This window comes from Pan paniscus, chromosome 23 (genome assembly GCF_029289425.2).
Source record: "Pan paniscus chromosome 23, NHGRI_mPanPan1-v2.0_pri, whole genome shotgun sequence".
NCBI lineage: Eukaryota > Metazoa > Chordata > Mammalia > Primates > Hominidae > Pan > Pan paniscus.
In genome coordinates, this window is record NC_085927.1 from 51,282,652 (window position 1) to 51,299,269 (window position 16,618).

General features: G+C 47.5%; 1 protein-coding gene across 2 annotated transcripts; it reads right to left on the reverse strand.

Annotated features, from left to right (window-relative positions):
* Nucleotides 1-7,398: 7,398 nt before the first annotated feature.
* PHF5A (PHD finger protein 5A) lies at nt 7,399-16,462 on the reverse strand. 2 transcript variants are annotated; one of them, XM_063603327.1, is made up of 5 exons: nt 16,338-16,462; nt 15,862-15,885; nt 15,186-15,352; nt 10,395-10,445; nt 7,399-8,161 (listed from the first exon to the last, which is right to left on the reverse strand). In XM_063603327.1, the coding sequence occupies exons 1-5, from the start codon at nt 16,387-16,389 to the stop codon at nt 8,072-8,074; spliced, it is 384 nt and encodes a 127-aa protein (XP_063459397.1). In that variant the 5' UTR covers nt 16,390-16,462; the 3' UTR covers nt 7,399-8,071. The 2 variants fall into 2 exon arrangements, with proteins under 2 accessions (XP_063459397.1, XP_003814676.1); XM_003814628.5 differs by lacking the exon at nt 10,395-10,445.
* Nucleotides 16,463-16,618: the final 156 nt, after the last annotated feature.

Here is a 16,618-nt window from a genome sequence, read left to right on the forward strand (position 1 = left end):
AATTTTTTTTTTTTTTTTTTTTTTTTTTTTTTTTTTTTGAGACGGAGTCTCGCTCTGTCGCCCAGGCTGGAGTGCAGTGGCAGGATCTCAGCTCACTGCAAGCTCCGCCTCCCGGGGTTCACGCCATTCTCCTGCCTCAGTCTCCCGGGTAGCTGGGACTACAGGCGCCCGCCACCACGCCCTGCTAATTTTTGTATTTTTAGTAGAGACGGGGTTTCACCGTGTTAGCCAGGATGGTCTTGATATCCTGACCTCGTGATCCGCCCGTCTTGGCCTCCCAAAGTGCTGGGATTACAGGCGTGAGCCACCGCGCCCGGCTAATTTTTTTGTATTTTTAGTAGAGACAGGGTTTCACCGTGTTAGCCAGGCTGGTCTCCATCTCCTGACCTCGTGATCCACCTGCCTTGGCCTCCCGAAGTGCTGGGATTACAGGCATAAGCCACCATGCCCAGCCGACAAATGATTTTTTATATATTCACCAATACTGTGAAGTCTAGTAAACAAGGTAAGTAAACAAACCTGTCTTGCTAAGATGCTAAAATGCAGTGTTCAAAGAAAGTAACATTTTAGCTTTGGTGGTGTCAACAGGCCACTCGGGACAGAGCTGATAAGGAATTCAGTGACTGGGAACAGATGGAAATAATCAGTCTTTTAAGACAGGAAAATTCCAAGCAAGGCAAATAATCTTTTCCTTCTATGTCCTTGCTTCAAACTACAATAAAAAAGCTCCAGGTCTGGCCGGGCACGGTGGCTCACGCCTGTAATCCCAGTACTTTGGGAGGCCAAGGCGGGCAGATCACCTGAGGTCGGGAGTTTGAGACCAGCCTGACCAACATGGAGAAACCCCATCTCTACTAAAAATACAAAATTAGCCGGGCGTGGTGGCACATGCTTGTAATCCCAGCTACTAGGGAGGCTGAGGCAGGAGAATTGCTTGAACCTGGGAGGCAGAGGTTGCAGTGAGCCGAGATTGCACCATTGCACTCCAGCCTGAGCAACAAGAGTGAAACTCCATCTCAAAAAAAATATTTTTAAAAAACCCCACAAAACAAAAAAAAATGCTACAGGTCAGGGCTGGGCGCGGTGGCTCACACCTGTAATCCCAGCACTTTGGGAGGCCAAGGCGGGCGGATCACCCGAAGTCAGGAGTTTGAGACCAGCCTGGCCAACATGGTGAAACACTGTCTCTATTAAAAAAAAAAAAAAAAAAAAACTAGCCGGGCTTGGTGGTGGTTGCCTGTAATCCCAGCTACTCAGGAGGCTGAGGGAAGATAATTACTTGAGCCCAGGAGTCGGAGGTTGCGTGAGCTGAGACTGCACCATTGCACTCCAGCCTGGGCGACAGAGTGGGACTCTTGTCTCAAAAAAAAAAAAAAAAAGAAAAAGAAACCCTGTCTCTACTAAAATACAAACAATTAGCCGGGCATGGTGGCACGCGCCTGTAGTCCCAGCTACTAGGGAGGCTGAGGCAGAGGAATTGCTTGAACCCGGGAGGCGGAGGTTGCAGTGAGCCGAGATTGAGCCACTGCATTCCAGCCTGGGTGACAGAGCAAGATTCTGTAAAAAAAAAAAAAAAAAAAAAACTGGGCGAGGTGGCTCACGCCTGCAATCCCAGCACTTTGGGAGGCTGACTGCTGTCTCTACTAAAAACACAAAAATTGGCTGGGCATGGTGGCACGCGCCTGTAATTCCAGCTACTTGGGAGGCTGAGGCAGGTGAATCGCTTGAATTCAGGAGGTGGAGGTTGCAGCGAGCCCGGATCCTGTTACTGCACTCTAGCCTGGGTGACAGAGCAAAACTCCGTCTCAAAAACAAAAACAAAAAAGCCTGTGATCCTAGCACTTTGGGAGGCCATGGCTCAGGAGTTTGAGACCAGCCTGGGCAACATGGTGAAACCCTGTCTCCACTAAAATATGAAAAATTGGCCAGGCGTGGTGGCCCATGCCTGTAGTCCCAGCTACTCGGGAGGCCAAGACAGGAAAATCACTTGAATCTGGGAGGCAGAAATTGCAGTGAGCTGAGATTGCACCACTGCAGTCCAGCCTGGGTGACGGAGCAAGACTTCATCTCCAAAAAAAAAAAAAAAAAGCCAAGAATGGGATTATGAAATTGACAGAGGAGCAGGTTTCAGTGGAATTCACTTGACTGAGGTTGAACTGCTGATTTGAGATGCTACAGGGCATTAATCTTATACATACAGAGGCTGATGGAGTGCAGTTAAGGTGATGTTTTGATGAAACTAAGGAATAGTTTTTGAAACATCTGTAGTTACAAGATGTCATGTGGACCAAAGCAGTTAATAAGTAACTTAAATTTTTTTTTTTAATACGGAGTCGCTCTTGTTGCCTAGGCTGGAGTGTAGTGGCATGATCTCTGCTCACTGCAACCTCTGCCTCCCGTGTTCAAGTGATCCTCCTGCCTCAGCCTCCGGAATAGCTGGGATTACAGGCTTTCACCACCATACATGGCTAATTTTTATTTATTTATTTATTTTGAGACGGAGTCTTGCTCTGTTGCCCAGGCTGGAGTGCAGTGGCACGATCTTGGCTCATCACAACCTCAGCCTCTCGGTTGGGTTCAAGTGATTCGCCTGCCTCAGCCTCCGGAGTGGCTGGGATTACAGGCATTCATTCGCGACTACACCTGGCTAATTTTTGTATTTTTAATAGAGATGGGGTTTCACCATGTTGGTCAGGCTGGTCTGGAATGTCTCCTGACCTCAGGTGATCCACCAACCTCGGCCTCCCAAAGTGCTGGGATTACAGGCGTGAGCCACAGCGCCTGGCCAAAAATTTTTGTTAATTTTTTGTTGTTGTTGTTATAGACAAGGTTTCATTTTTTAAGAGACAGGGTTTCATTTTGTCACTCAGGCTAGAGTGTAGTGGTGCCATCGTAGCTCACCGTAACCTCGATCTTCTGGACTCAAGTGATCCACCTCAGCTTCCCAAGTAGCTAGGGCTATATGCACGTGCCACCACACCTGGCTAATTAAAAAAAAATTTTTTTAGGCCGGGCGCGGTGGCTCATGCTTGTAATCCCAGCACTTTGGGAGGCTGAGGCAGGTGGATTACGAGGTCAGCCTGGCCAACATAGTGAAACCCTGTCTCTACTAAAAATACAAAAATTAGGCTGGGGACAGTGGCTCACGCCTGTAATCCCAGCACTTTGGGAGGCTGAGGCGGGTGGATTGCCTGAGGTCAGGACTTTGAGACCAGCCTGACCAACATGGTGAAACCCCGTCTCTACTAAAAATACAAAAGTTAGCTGGGTGTGGTGGCAGGTGCCTGTAATCCCAGCTACTCGGGAGGCTGAGGAAGGAGAATCGCTTGAACCCGGGAGGCAGAGGTTGCAGTGAGCCGAGATCGCGCCATTGTACTCCAGACTGGGCGACAAGAGCAAGACTTCGTCTCAAAAAAAAAACAACAAAAATTAGCTGGGTGTGGTGGCACATGCCTGTAGTCCCAGCTACTCGGGAGGCTGAGGTGGGAGAACCACTTGAACCCGGGAGGCAGGGGTTGCAGTGAGCTGAGACCATGCCATTGCACTCCAGCCTGGGTGACAGAGTGAGACTCCATTTCAAAAAAAAAAATTTTTTTTTTTTGTAGGGACAGGGGCCTCACTATGTTGCCGAGGCTAGTCATAAACTCCTGGCCTCCCAAAGTACTGGAATTAACAGGCATGCGCCACCATGCCCGGCTAATTTTTGTATTTTTAGTAGAGACAGGGTTTCTCCATGTTGGTCAGACTCGTCTTCAACTCCCGACCTCAGGTGATCTGTCTGCCTCGGCCTCCCAAAGTGCTGGGATTACAAGCATGAGCCCGGACTATTTTTTATTCTCAACTAGGGCTTTTTTGCTTTTTTGCACATTCTAATTACAGTCTGAAAATGATCTGGTCTCTCTACCTCTTTTGAGCTACCACACCTTAGTCAGTTTTCTTTTGCTTGTAATACCTAAAACTATGTTATTTATAAAAAGAGAAATTTATTTCTTATAATTCTGGAGGCTGGGAAGTCCCAGGTTGAGGGGGTACATTTAGTGAGAGCATTCTTGCTGGGAGGTGGCACAGGGCATCACATGGCAAAGGGGCTGAGAGTGCTGGCTCAGTCTCTCCTCTTACAAAGCTATCGGTCCCGGCTGGGCGCAGGGGCTCACGCCTGCAATCCCAGCACTTGGGGAGGCCGAGGCGGGTGGATCATGAGGTCAGGAGATTGAGACCACCCTGGCTAACACGGTGCAACCCCGTCTCTACTAAAAAAATACACAAAAATTTAGCCGGGCGTGATGGCGAGCGACTGTAGTCCCAGCTACTCAGGAGGCTGAGGCAGGAGAATGGCGTGAACCCGGGAGGTGGAGCTTGCAGTGAGCCGAGTTCGCGCCACTGCACTCCAGCCTGGGCGATGGAGTGAGAGTCTGTCTCAAAAACAACCACCACCACCACCACCAAACAGCTATTTTTGGGCTATCGGTCCCATTTATATGATAACCCATTAATCCATTAACAGTGAAAGGATGGGCTGGGTGCGTTGGCTCATGCCTGCAATCCCAGCTCTTTGGGAGGCCGAAGTGAGTGGATCGTTTGAGGTCAGGAGTTCAAGACCAGCCTGGCTAATATGGTGAAACCCTGTCACTAATAAAATTACAAAAATTAACCAGGCATGGTGGTGAACACAAAAATTAGCTGGGCATGGTGGCACGTGCCTGTAGTTCCAGCTACTCAAGAGGCTGAGGCAGGGGAATTGCCTGAACCTGGGAAGTGGAGGTTGCAGTGAGCTGAGATCATGCCACTGCACTCCAGCATGGGTGACAGAGACTCCGGCTCAAAAAAAAAAAAAAAAAAAAAAAGTGAAAGGATGAATCCCCTCATGCGGGCAGAGCCTTCATGACCCAATCATTTCTTGAAGGTCCCACTTCTGAATACTGCCACATTGGGAATCAAGTTTCAACATGAGTTTTAGAGGGGACAAACATTCAAACCATAGCAATCACCTCACTGATGCATTAGAATTGCTCAGAGCTCCCTACACATTGCACTAGGCTGGGGGTGGTGGCTCATGCCTATTATCCTAACTTTGGAAGCCAAGGCAGGCAGATCGCTTGACCTCAGGAGTTCAAGACCAGTCTGGCCAATATGGTGAAACCCTGTCTCTACAAAAAAAAAAAAAAAAAAAAAAAAGCTGGGCATGCTGGTTCACACCTCCCAGCTACTCAGGAGGCTGAGCTGGGAGGATTGTTTGAGCCCAGGGGGTTGAGGCTGCAATGAGCCGTGTTCATGACACTGCACTCCAGGTTGGGGGACAAAGTGAGACCATATCCGAATCAATACATATCACCCTGTTCATGACTGTCTTTGCTCAAGTTGATGCCCCCCCAACAAATGCCCTTATTTGCCTACTGCACCCTTTGCCTGTAGGTTCTGACATATCGAAGTCCAGTTTATTATCCAGTTTCCTTGACTTCAAGCATTCATTCAATACTGAACACCTACCTGCTACCTACTGGGCAAAACAAACTTGCTTCCTGCTCTTGTAGACACGGTCATAGGTTACTTTCACTAATCACCAAATGCTTTAAGAAAACACATAGGGTTGGGTGTGGTGGCTCACGCCTGTATTCACAGCACTTTGGGAGGCTGAGGCAGGAGGGTAACTTGAATCCAGGAGCTTGAGACCAGTCTGGGCAACACAGCGAGACCTTGTCTCTATAAAAAATACAAAAAACAGGCCAGGCTTGGTGGCTCACGCCTGTAATCCCAGTACTTTGGGAGGCCAAGGCGGGCGGATCACGAGGTCAGTTCAAGACCAGCCTGGCCAACACAGTGAAACCCCATCTCTACTAAAAATACAAAAAATTAGCTGGGTGTGGTGGCGTGCATCTGTAATCCCAGCTACTAGGGAGGCTGAGGCAGGAGAATCGCTTGAATCTGGGAGGCGGAGGTTGCAGTGAGCGGAGATTGCGCCACTGCACTCCAGCCAGGGCAACAGTGCAAAATTCCATCTCGAAAACAAAAACAAAAAACTAGCTGGGCAGGGTGGTGCATGCCTGTAGTCCCAGCTATTCCAGAGCCTGAGGTGGGAGGATTGCTGAGTCTGGGAAGTAGAGGTTGCAGTGAGCTGAGATCGTGCCACTGCACTCCAGCCTGGGTGACAGAGATGCCGTCTCAAAACCAACCAACCAAACCAAAAAACCACATAGGATGCTAAGTGGGAGTACAAGGGGAACTTAGATTAAGGGTCCGGAGAGGCATCTTTGAGGAAATATTTGGCTAAGGTCAGAAGGGAGTAGGGGTTAGCTGAGTAAAAGGGAGGGGGGCACAAGCATTCTAGAGGGATCAACATGTTAAAAATAAACCCAAAGCAGAAGCCAAAAGGAAAGCAGCAGTTGTGGAACTGAAACGGAGCCTATGGCTGCAGTGCAGAGAAAGGGGTGGCCAAAAGCGCCCGGAAAGTGCTGTAGTCCTATGGCCATGGCCTTCCCCTGCCTTCCTGTGGTACCTCCAAGCTAGGCCTAGAACCCTTCCTTTGTGCATCCTCTGGGTTATACTGGAACCTTTTTTGTGTGTGTGTGTGAGATGGAGTTTCACTCTTGCTGCCCAGGCTGGAGTGCAATGGCACGATCTCGGCTCACTGCAACCTCTGCCTCCTAGGTTCAAGCAATTCTCCTGTCTCAGCCTCCCGAGTAGCTGGGACTACAGGCATGTGCCACCATGCCTGGTTAATTTTTGTATTTTTAGCAGTGACGGGAGTTTTGCCATGTTGGCCAGCCTGATCTCGAACTCCTGGGCTCAAGTGATCCGCCTGCCTTGGCCTCCCAAAGTGCTAGGATTACAGGTGTGAGCCACCGCGCCCAGCCCATCTTTTTTTTTTTTTTTTTGAGGCAGTCTTGCTCTGTCACCCAGGCTGGTGTGCAGTGGCGGGATCACTGTTCACTGCAGCCTCAATCTCCAAGGCTCAAGGGATCCTCCCATCTCAGCCTTCTGAGTAGCTGGGACTAAACTACAGGTGCATGCCACTATACCTGACTAGTTTTCATATTTTTCATAGAGATGGGTTTTTGCCATGTTGCCCAGGCCGGTCTTGAACTCCTGGGCTCAAGATCCGCCTGCCTGAGCCTCCCAAAGTGCTGGGATTACAGGCGTGGGCTACTGTGCCCAGCCTCCACCATAACTGGAAGCTATCTCTTCAGTTCAAAATTAAAGTTGGGCAGGAAGGAAAAAATAGTACGTTTCTAAAGATGACTTTGATCTATCTATAATGAAAGGTATGGGTGGTTTTGAATTCCTTCCAGTGGTAATAAGAGGACAAAGTACTTAACCAATCCCACTACCTCTGTTTTGAATCACAAATTCCTGGGTGACTAAAATAAATTCCTAGAGTTAAAGTTAAGTGGGGAAGGTGACTACCAGAAAATAAACACCAACTTTATTAATATAATAGCAACAGAAAGAGTTTCCAATTTCTCAAAAGGAAAATAATATGAGACTAGTGGGCTATGATGATGCCTGTGAATAGCCAGCTACTGTACCCCACTGTAGCTGGACAAGTGTTAAACAAGTAAATGCCTTTCAAGAGGGCAGAGCCCTGCCCCCCCCCTCCAAAAAACGGGAAATGCCTACATTTCTTGTTCTGATAGCTTCCCACCACACACCAAAGGTTCCTCAAGGACAGCTGCCACCAGAGCTGCTGCAAGAACATGTTTTTCACTGAGCGTCGCTTCACAGTCAATTCCTCAAGCAGAAGACTAAAATATTATTTCTTTTTAGAAGATCTTGGTTGAGGGAGAACATACCAATATAGAGAACAGATCTTTGCTTCTCGAATTCAAGAAAAACCATTAACTAATCTATCAACTTTTCTCCGATATGGTGTGCCAGAGTGCTCTGTGAAGAATCCTTTTCCATCCCTACCACGTGTCTGGGTGAAGGGAGAGGAGGGGGTGGCAAGCTGCCAGTACACTAGCAGGCACTCCTGGTGATGCTCTGGGCTCTGCTCCCTTTCTGCTGGTAGTAGTAGGCATGTTTTCTGGCAGCTGCAGCAGACTGATGTTGGGGGGAGGAAGGGGCCACCCACCAATCACCTCTTCTTGAAGCCGTATTTTTTGCGTTCATAGAAGAGGTCTGTCTTAGAGCTCCCCAGATTGACAATCTTTGGGCAGCCATCTCTCTGGAAAACAGAACAGAGAAGTCGTTAAGTCTTTGAGCCTGAACCAAGAGTGACTTAAGATAAAAAATTTAAGCCCAGTGTGGTAGCATGTGCCTTTAGTCCCAGCTACTACTCGAAGGCCGAGGCAGGAGGATTGCTGAAGCCCAGGAGTTCGAGACTAGTGGGCTATGATGATGCCTGTGAATAGCCAGCTACTGTACCCCACTGTAGGCAACATAGCGAGACCCCCATCTCTTGAAAAAAAAAAAATTGGTCACAGAGTTCAAATTCTCATCTTAGTATTTGAAGAACTCAATAAATGGGTTTGTAAATGTGTCCAAACACCAGTTATCTCCTTAATTGGGAGGCCCAGATCAGCAATGTTTCTTCCCTGTCTCTTAGCACTTACGAAAGATCATTTATAGGCCGGGCACGGTGGCTCATGCCTGTAATCCCAGCACTTTGGGAGGCCGAGGCAGGTGGATCACCTGAGGTCAGAAGTTCGAGACCAGCCTGGCCAACATGGTAAAACCCCGTCTCTACTAAAAATACAAAAATTAGCCAGACGTGGTGGTGCGTGCCTGTAGTCCCAGCTACTCAGGAGGCTGAGGCAGGAGAATCGTTTGAACCCAGGAGGCGGAGGTAGCAGTGAGCTGAGATCACGCCACAGCACTCCAGCCTGGGTAACAAGAGAGAAACTCCATCTCAAAAAAAGAAAAAAAGACCATTTTATAACTTTTGGATTAATGGTTTAGCCATTTATCTTACCAATTATCCTATTTGATCTATCATCAATAATTTACTAAACACCTAAGAATGTGCTCAGGGCCTGCCTACCCTCTATCCAATGACTTGCAATTCACGTAGAATGCTGGATTCTCAGCCATGTCTGCTGCTATGACACAGTTGAGGTAGACTATGAAACTCTTTTTTTTTTTTTTTTGAGAAGGAATCTCGCTCTGTCGCCAGGCTGGAGTGCAGTGGCGCGATCTCGGCTCACTGCAACCTCCGCCTCCCGAGTTCAAGCAATTCTCCTGCCTCAGCCTCCCGAGTAGCTGGGACTACAGGTACACGCCGCCATGCCCGGCTAATTTCTTTTGTATTTTAGTAGAGACAGGGTTTCACCATGCTGCTCAGGCTGGTCTCGAACTCCTGAGCTCAGGCAACCCGCCCGCCTCAGCCTCCCAAAGTGCTAGGATTACAGGCGTGAGTCACAGTGCTCGGCCATACCTTATATTTTATTTTTTTTTGAGACAGAGTCTTGCTCTGTTGCCAAGCTGGAGAGCAGTGACATGATCTCGGCTCACTGCAACCTCCGCCTTCCGGGTTCAAGCAATTCTCCTGCCTCAGCCTCCCGAGTAGTGGGGAGTACATGCGCCCGCGACCATGCCCAGCTAATTTTTGTATTTTTAGTAAAGATGGGGTTTCACCATGTTGGCCAGGATGGTCTTGATCTCTTGACCTCCTGATCCACCCACCTCGGCCTCCTAAAGTGATGGGATTTCAGGCGTGAGCCACCGCGCCTGGCCCTTATATTTTAAATACCATAGGAGACTAATGGGTTTTATGTGTCTTCATTAATTCACTTAATTTGACACACCGTCTTGGGGGTACAGAGCACTACTGGCTAGAGATAGATGGCTGTTGACAGACCATGCACTAATTTGTCATGACAGGCTGCCCTGGCCATTTGATGAGCTTGAGTGCTTTCAGTGAAGCCCCTGGGAAGCTGTGTTATATAGAAATGATGACTCCATCAGTTGATTAGGGATGATGGGAGAAAAACCGGGGAAGCTGTAACTGGAAAACCCTTACAGGTCTGTTGATTTTATTAAACACCCATGTCAGAGTTTGAGTCCTGTGATATTAGGTGATAGTATGAATTAATCAAGTCCTTAGCCATCTCATTTCTAACTCAACTAATATCCTTCTTTGGGGGCAGACATCAACAACTACAAAAATCTCTGTAACTAACACTAACATTTTAGGATCTCCTAGAAAACAAGTACCGAGTCATTACATTGAGCACTTCCATCTCTGAAGCCTGGTGTACCAAGGAAGCCGCCTACCAATAGCTTGCTAGGTGAACCCAAGTAAGCAACGTAATCTATATTTAATGTCCTCGTAAAAATGAGGCACTAGCTGCCTCTCCTGGACAAAGGCCTGATATTAGACATAATAACAGGACTCTCAACTCTTTAGAGAGGCTATGAAACTCATGGTATGATGATAGCTTAAACTGTGCCTTACTGACTTGTGCAAATGTGGGCAAGTTGCTTCTCTTGGGACTTATATTACTCCTCAGCTGCAAAAGAAGAAGACTGGAATCAGGTCAAGGTTTACAAACTATCCTTATAGATACCTAAATATTCCTGGAAGGTACCAAGTGATGGTATGACCCAATCCTCCAATCTGCACAGCTCTGTTCTTTACTTACAGGTTAGCTTTTTTTTTTTTTTTTCTGAGGCGAAGTCTCATCTGTCGCTCAGGCTGGAGTGCAGTGGCGCTATCTGGGCTCACTGCAACCTCTGCCTCCTGGGTTCAAGCAATTCTCCTGCCTCAGACTCCTGAGTAGCTGGGATTACAGGCACCCACCACCGCACCCAGCTGGTTTTCGTATTTTTAGTAGAGATGGGGTTTCACCATGTTGGTCAGTCTGGTGTCGAACTCCTGACCTCATGATTCGCCTACCTGGGCCTCCCAAAGCGCTGGGATTACAGGCGTGAGCCACTGCCCCGGCCTACTTACAGCTTAGCTTTAAGATGGTAGGCTCCTGCCCAGCCCCAAAATTTAATTAATTTACATTAACTTTTAACTTTTCTCCTTAGGGGTGCAATGATGAGAAAAAAAAAATAAAAGGTTGAGAAACACTGAGTCAGATCGGGCGTGGTGGCTTACGCCTGTAATCCCAGCACTTTGGAAAGCCGAGGCAGGCAGATCACCTGAGGCCAGGAGCTTGAGACCAGGCTGACCAATATGGTGAAACCCCATTTCTACTGAAGATACAAAAATTAGGCTGGACACGGTGGTCCATGACTGTAATCCCAGCAACTCTGGGAGGCCAAGGTGGGTGGATCACAAGGTCAGGAGTTCAAGATCAGCCTGGCCAACATGGTGAAACCCTGTCTCTACTAAAAACAAAAAATTAGCCAGGCGTGGTGATGCACGCCTGTAATCCCAGCTACTCAGGGGGCTGAGATGGAAGAATTGCTTGAACCCAAGAGGCGTAGGTTGCAGTGAGCCAAGATCACACCACTGCACTCCATCCTGGGAAACACAGTGAGACTCTGTCTCAAAAAAAAAAAAAAAAAAAAAAAAAGCCAGGCATGGTGGCATGTGCCTGTAATCCCAGCTACTTGGGAAGCTGAGGCAGGAGAATCGCTTGAACCTGGGAGGCGGAGATTGTAATGAGCCGAGATCGTGCCATTGCACTCCAGTCTGAGTGACAAGAAAGAAACTGCGTCTCAAAAAAAAAAAGAGTCAGACCACCTAGGTTCTAGTCCTGGATCTGTCACTTATTAGCCACGTGACCTTGGGCTAACCAAGTTGCTTAACATCTCTAAGCCTTAGCACCCTCATCTGTATCACACAGAACTTTTGGAAAACAATGTTCAGCTAAGTACCTTGCATATATTAAGAGCTTCATAAATGTTAGTGCTATTTTTCTTATTTTCTGGTTGGGCGAACTGAGGAAAATGGTAAACAAAAGGAATAAAGGAATCAAGATTAAGGGGATTACATGATGTGGCACCATAAGAACCTACAAATCAGTCCTCTGGTAGCAATGTCCATAGACATCATCCCTGTCTCCTGGTTATTCTTGTGGCTTTGAAAAATTATAAATGAGAATACCTAGCTTAGCTTACCTGTCTAATTCCCTTATCAATTATGAAAGTTGCAGGAAGAGAATAATAACAAGGGGTACCTTGGTTGTAGGAAGGTTTCTGCATAGGAAAGAGCCTCGGCCACTTAATCTACATGATGATCTGTAAGGCTGAGAGCCTGGATCATGTCACTGGACTTTGTGTTCCTTGGAAACTAGTGCTGAAAATGTGAGCTAGATTCCATCTCAAATGTCCTCAGAACATTCGTGTATAATGTGAAGTAGGGGAAGTGACATCTAGAATAAGTCTCAGGGACAGAATGAGGCATGAGGATCCAAAGGTATCAGTTCACACACCACATTCAGAGGAGTCAGACAGCAATTAACATTTATTAAGCATTCTCTGGTTGCAAGCTTACGCTACATAAGAACTCTAGCTAGACCCATGCAAAAATTCAAGAAAATGCTGTCTTAAATGGCTTAAACAGATATCCTGTATCTAGTTTAGGAACTGTTTGTTACTTTTCTTCACTGCTGTTACCTTATCATGCTTTCACTGCTTATAGACCAGAAGTAATTAACAAACACCTACTATGTGCTAGACACCCTACAGGGGATACCTCTGGATGACTTACAGGGACAGCACCAAAATACAAGTACCATGCTTGCACCGCATGTCAGGCACTGTATCATGACCTAAAGAAAAGGAGAGGCAAATAGACAAACCAAAGTCCTGCCTCTAATGAAGTGTAATCTAGCTAGTAGACTAGATTTGGATTTTCGGACAGCAGGATGTGACTTGATAGTTGAAGGTAAATGCAAATCAGAGTTGAGGACAAGAGAAAGGTCCGAATCATTATGTTTTTGGTACTTCAGGACCTTCCTCATCTCCCTAAACAACAGAAGATTCAATGGTGTACTCACTTTTTTTTTTTGAGAAGGAATTTCGCTCTTGTTGCCCAGATTGGAGTGCAATGGTGTGATCTCGGCTCAGCTGACTGCAACCTCTGCCTCCTGGGTTCAAGCGATTCTCCTGCCTCAGCCTCCCAAGTAGCTGGGATTACAGATGTGTGCCACCACGTATTTTTAGTAGAGACGGGGTTTCACCATGTTGGCCAGGCTGCTCTCAAACTCCTGACCTCAGGTGATCCACCTGCCTCAACCTCCCAAAGTGCTGGGATTGCAGGCATGAGCCACTGTGCCTGGCCCAATGGTGTAGTCTTATCTGGCCCAATCTCTCCCACTTACTGGGGGTAGGCAGGATCCAAGTGCATGAAATGAGGTACTGGCGTTACTGCCTTCACCATGGGCACATCCCAGAAGCACTTGTAAAAGGACAACATAAGGCCAGGCGTGGTGGCTCACGCCTGTAATCCCAGCACTTCGGGAGGCCCAGATGGGTGGATCACAAGGTCAGGAGTTTGAGTCCAACCTGGCCAGCATAGTGAAACCCCATCTCTACTAAAAATACAAAAACTAGCTGGGCATAGTGGCATGCACCTGTAGTCCCAGCTACTCGGGAGGCTGAGGCAGGAGAATTGCTTGAACCTAGGAGGCGGAGGCTGTGGTGAGCCGAGATGGCACCACTGCACTCCAGCCTGGACAACAAAAGTGAAACTCCATCTCAAAAAAAAATAAAAATAAAAATAAATAAATAAAAGGACAACATGGTGAAATAACGACACTACAAGGTTTAGTTGAACAGCCTGGGCTTGTCAGAGGAACTACAAAATGGGCATCATAATAATAATCCCTATTTCACAAACTTATTGTGAGGAACAAGGTGTGATAACATCTTGTTCCTATTCTTGAATAGATACCATCTTGTTATCTATTCTTCGCTCATGGGAATGTGAAGAATTACGCATCTTTTGCCTTATTCTGAATTAGAATTAAATTAGATAACTAGGTACTGTCATTAACCTAGTGAGACTGTATCATACTTCCTTTTGTTTTTTGAAGAAAACAAGCTGATTCATAGTTTTCTCCCACAAAGAACCCTGCTGCCAATACTAACCGAAAAAAATGGGGTAAACCTTGCCTGTAGCACTAGTCTATAAGCTCTCTCTCCTGGCATTTGGCTCAGAGTTGAATAGAAAGTAGCCACTGCCACTACACAGCGTCAAGGGACAAAAAAAATCACGATGCAGGTCCACAATCATTTCTGCAATATTAAACCAAAGGCATCTGTTACCTGCTTAAAGCTGAAGTCAACTTGAATTGTCCCAAATTCAACTTTGTCACGATATACACCCAAATAGTGCTTAATGATAGATTTGAGTGGCTATGACACAACATGGGCTGTACAGGACTTATAAACAGACAGGGTCTCTGTCACCCAGGCTGGAGTGCAGTGGCGTGAAAATGGCTCACTGCAGCCTTGACCTCTTGGTCCCAAGTGATCCATCCGCCTCAGTTTCCCAAGTAGCTGCGACCACAGGTACACACCAGCACACCTGACTAATAAAAAATATGTTTTTTTGGCCAGGCGTGATGGTTCATGCCTGTAATCCCAGCACTTGGTGAGGCTAAGGCAGGAGGATCACTTGAGCCCAGGAGTTCGAGACTAACCTAGGTAACAAAACAAGACCCTGTCTCTACAAAAAAAAATTAGCCAGGTATGGTGGCGCATGCCTGTAGTCCCAGCTACTTGGGAGGATGAGATGGGAGGATCGTTTGAGCCCAGGGGGTCAAGGCTGCAGTGAGCCTTGCACATGATCATGCCACTGCACCCCAGCCTGGGACACAGAGCAAGAGACCCCGTCTCAAAAAAACAAAAAACAAGAAGCAAAAAACAAAAAACAAAACACTTTTTTTTTTTTTTGAGATGGGATCTTGCTCTGTGGCCCAGGCTGGTCTTTAACTCCTGGACTAAAGTGATCCTCCTAACTTGGACTCCCAAAGTGCTGAGATTACAGGTGTGGGCCACCACGCCCAGCCGGATGTCATTTCTGAATAAGAATAACCACAGAGACATGAATGAGAGGGCTCTCCAAATTGCTGGTCTTGACAAAGATTTGCTTCCCTTGCATTTTTCCCCTTGATGCAAAATAACTGCCTTTTATTGGACTACACCCAGTTTGACTCACAGAACTTGAAGAAATTATAACCTAGATGACTAGATGAACACAGTAATCTCCATAGACCATAGGAGATTGCAGTGGATGGCAAAGTGTTACTAAACAAAAGGAGGAAAGGTCAGATGGAAAGCTGTACACTTACGTCCTTCTCCTGGATGGTGCACTCCTTACAATAATAGGCATCAGAGACCCCAGGTCCTCCACAGATCACACAGCGCCCCTGGTAAGATCCATAGTTACACTCATCACATATGCGCACCAGAGTGCAGGGACGCACGTAGGAGTCACAAATCACACACTTGCCATCACCTGTAAGGAAGAGAATGGAGTCATGCTCACAAGTTCTTCAGTCCTCTGCTATCTCCTGCCACGGGGAAATATACTAGTCTCCTGGGAAATACACTAGTCTCCTTTTGACAGTGACTTTAGGGCCCACCTCTTGGCATCACAAAACTTGGTTTCCCCAGTGTCCATCTCAAGCCCCTCAACACATACAAAAGTTTACCAATTAACATATGTGAAGAGCTTAGAAAAGCACCTCGGAGATGATAAGCCTGTATAATTGCTGGCAAAGTGCCGTGTGTTGGGGAGGGGTCATGCTACTCTGGCGATTCTTCCCGTTGAAAACTAGAGAGATACAGCGTTAAATGTGCAAGTGGCAGTGGGGAGATAGAGGGGCCTTTGGCTAAAGTGCAACATTCAGTGTTCACATACTTCCAGGCACATCTACTCAAAGCCCTCTTTGTGGCACTTTTGTTGGTTCCACAGAAAACTGGGAGTGGGAAGGGTGGGTTGTTGGGACGGTGTGTTCCACTCACATTTTTCACACAGTCTTCCGATGGCTGCAAGATGAAAGATGGTAAAAAGTACAATTAGAATAAAGGATTTGACAAAGAGGGGAAGTACATCCTCGAGCTGGGGGTAGGGACATGAGTAAGGACTGCAGTGAGAGACCTGCGGATAGCCATTTTATCATTACAAATTTCCATATGAACCAAACCTACATCCAAGCACCCTCCTGAATCTCCTCCAACATCCTGGGTAAGCTCAGAGTTTCTCTGGACCTGGTTCAGACCCCACCCCCCGATACCTGCCTGGGGCTCCCAGCACGCGCACCCCCGCCCTCTTCTCATCAGAGGCCACAAACCTGCGCGCTCCTACAACACCCCGCGCCTGAGAGGCGGGAAACGTGGCGCCTGCGAGGCAAGCCCCTAAGGAAGAGACGGGAACCCCCGACCCCCCAGCTCCTAATACCACCCCTGCCCAGACAGCCAGGGGTAGGGCGCAGTCTCACCAACACCAGCCTGCTTGCGGCAAAAGATCAAATCAGGATGATGTTTAGCCATAGCTCCTAACTAAGCCGGCCACCGGAAGCTTCGGGAACTTCCGTCCGACCTTTAACCCCCATTGTTCCTGCCTCCACGTCGCTGTGATTGGTTCTCTAAGCTTCCGTCAGTTTACAATCCTTGCACCAGGCCCGTCTTGCTCTCGCGCGAGTTTTTGTCGCTGCTGGGCGGCCAGGTCCTGGCAGGTGCATGAAACTCTTAAAAACTCTCCCAGATTTGGATGGCGGAG

What these genes read in the sequence shown, in the direction of transcription:
- PHF5A (XM_063603327.1), bottom strand. Translation starts at nt 16,389, where the DNA reads ATGGCTAAACATCATCCTGATTTGATCTTTTGCCGCAAGCAGGCTGGT. An exon ending in CGGAAGACTGTGTGAAAAAT is followed by an intron (nt 15,353 to 15,861) that starts GTGAGTGGAACA and finishes TCTTCCTTACAG; the next exon opens with GTGATGGCAAGTGTGTGATT. An exon ending in GCACCATCCAGGAGAAGGAC is followed by an intron (nt 10,446 to 15,185) that starts GTAAGTGTACAG and finishes CTTCTTTTGCAG; the next exon opens with CTGAGGAGTAATATAAGTCC.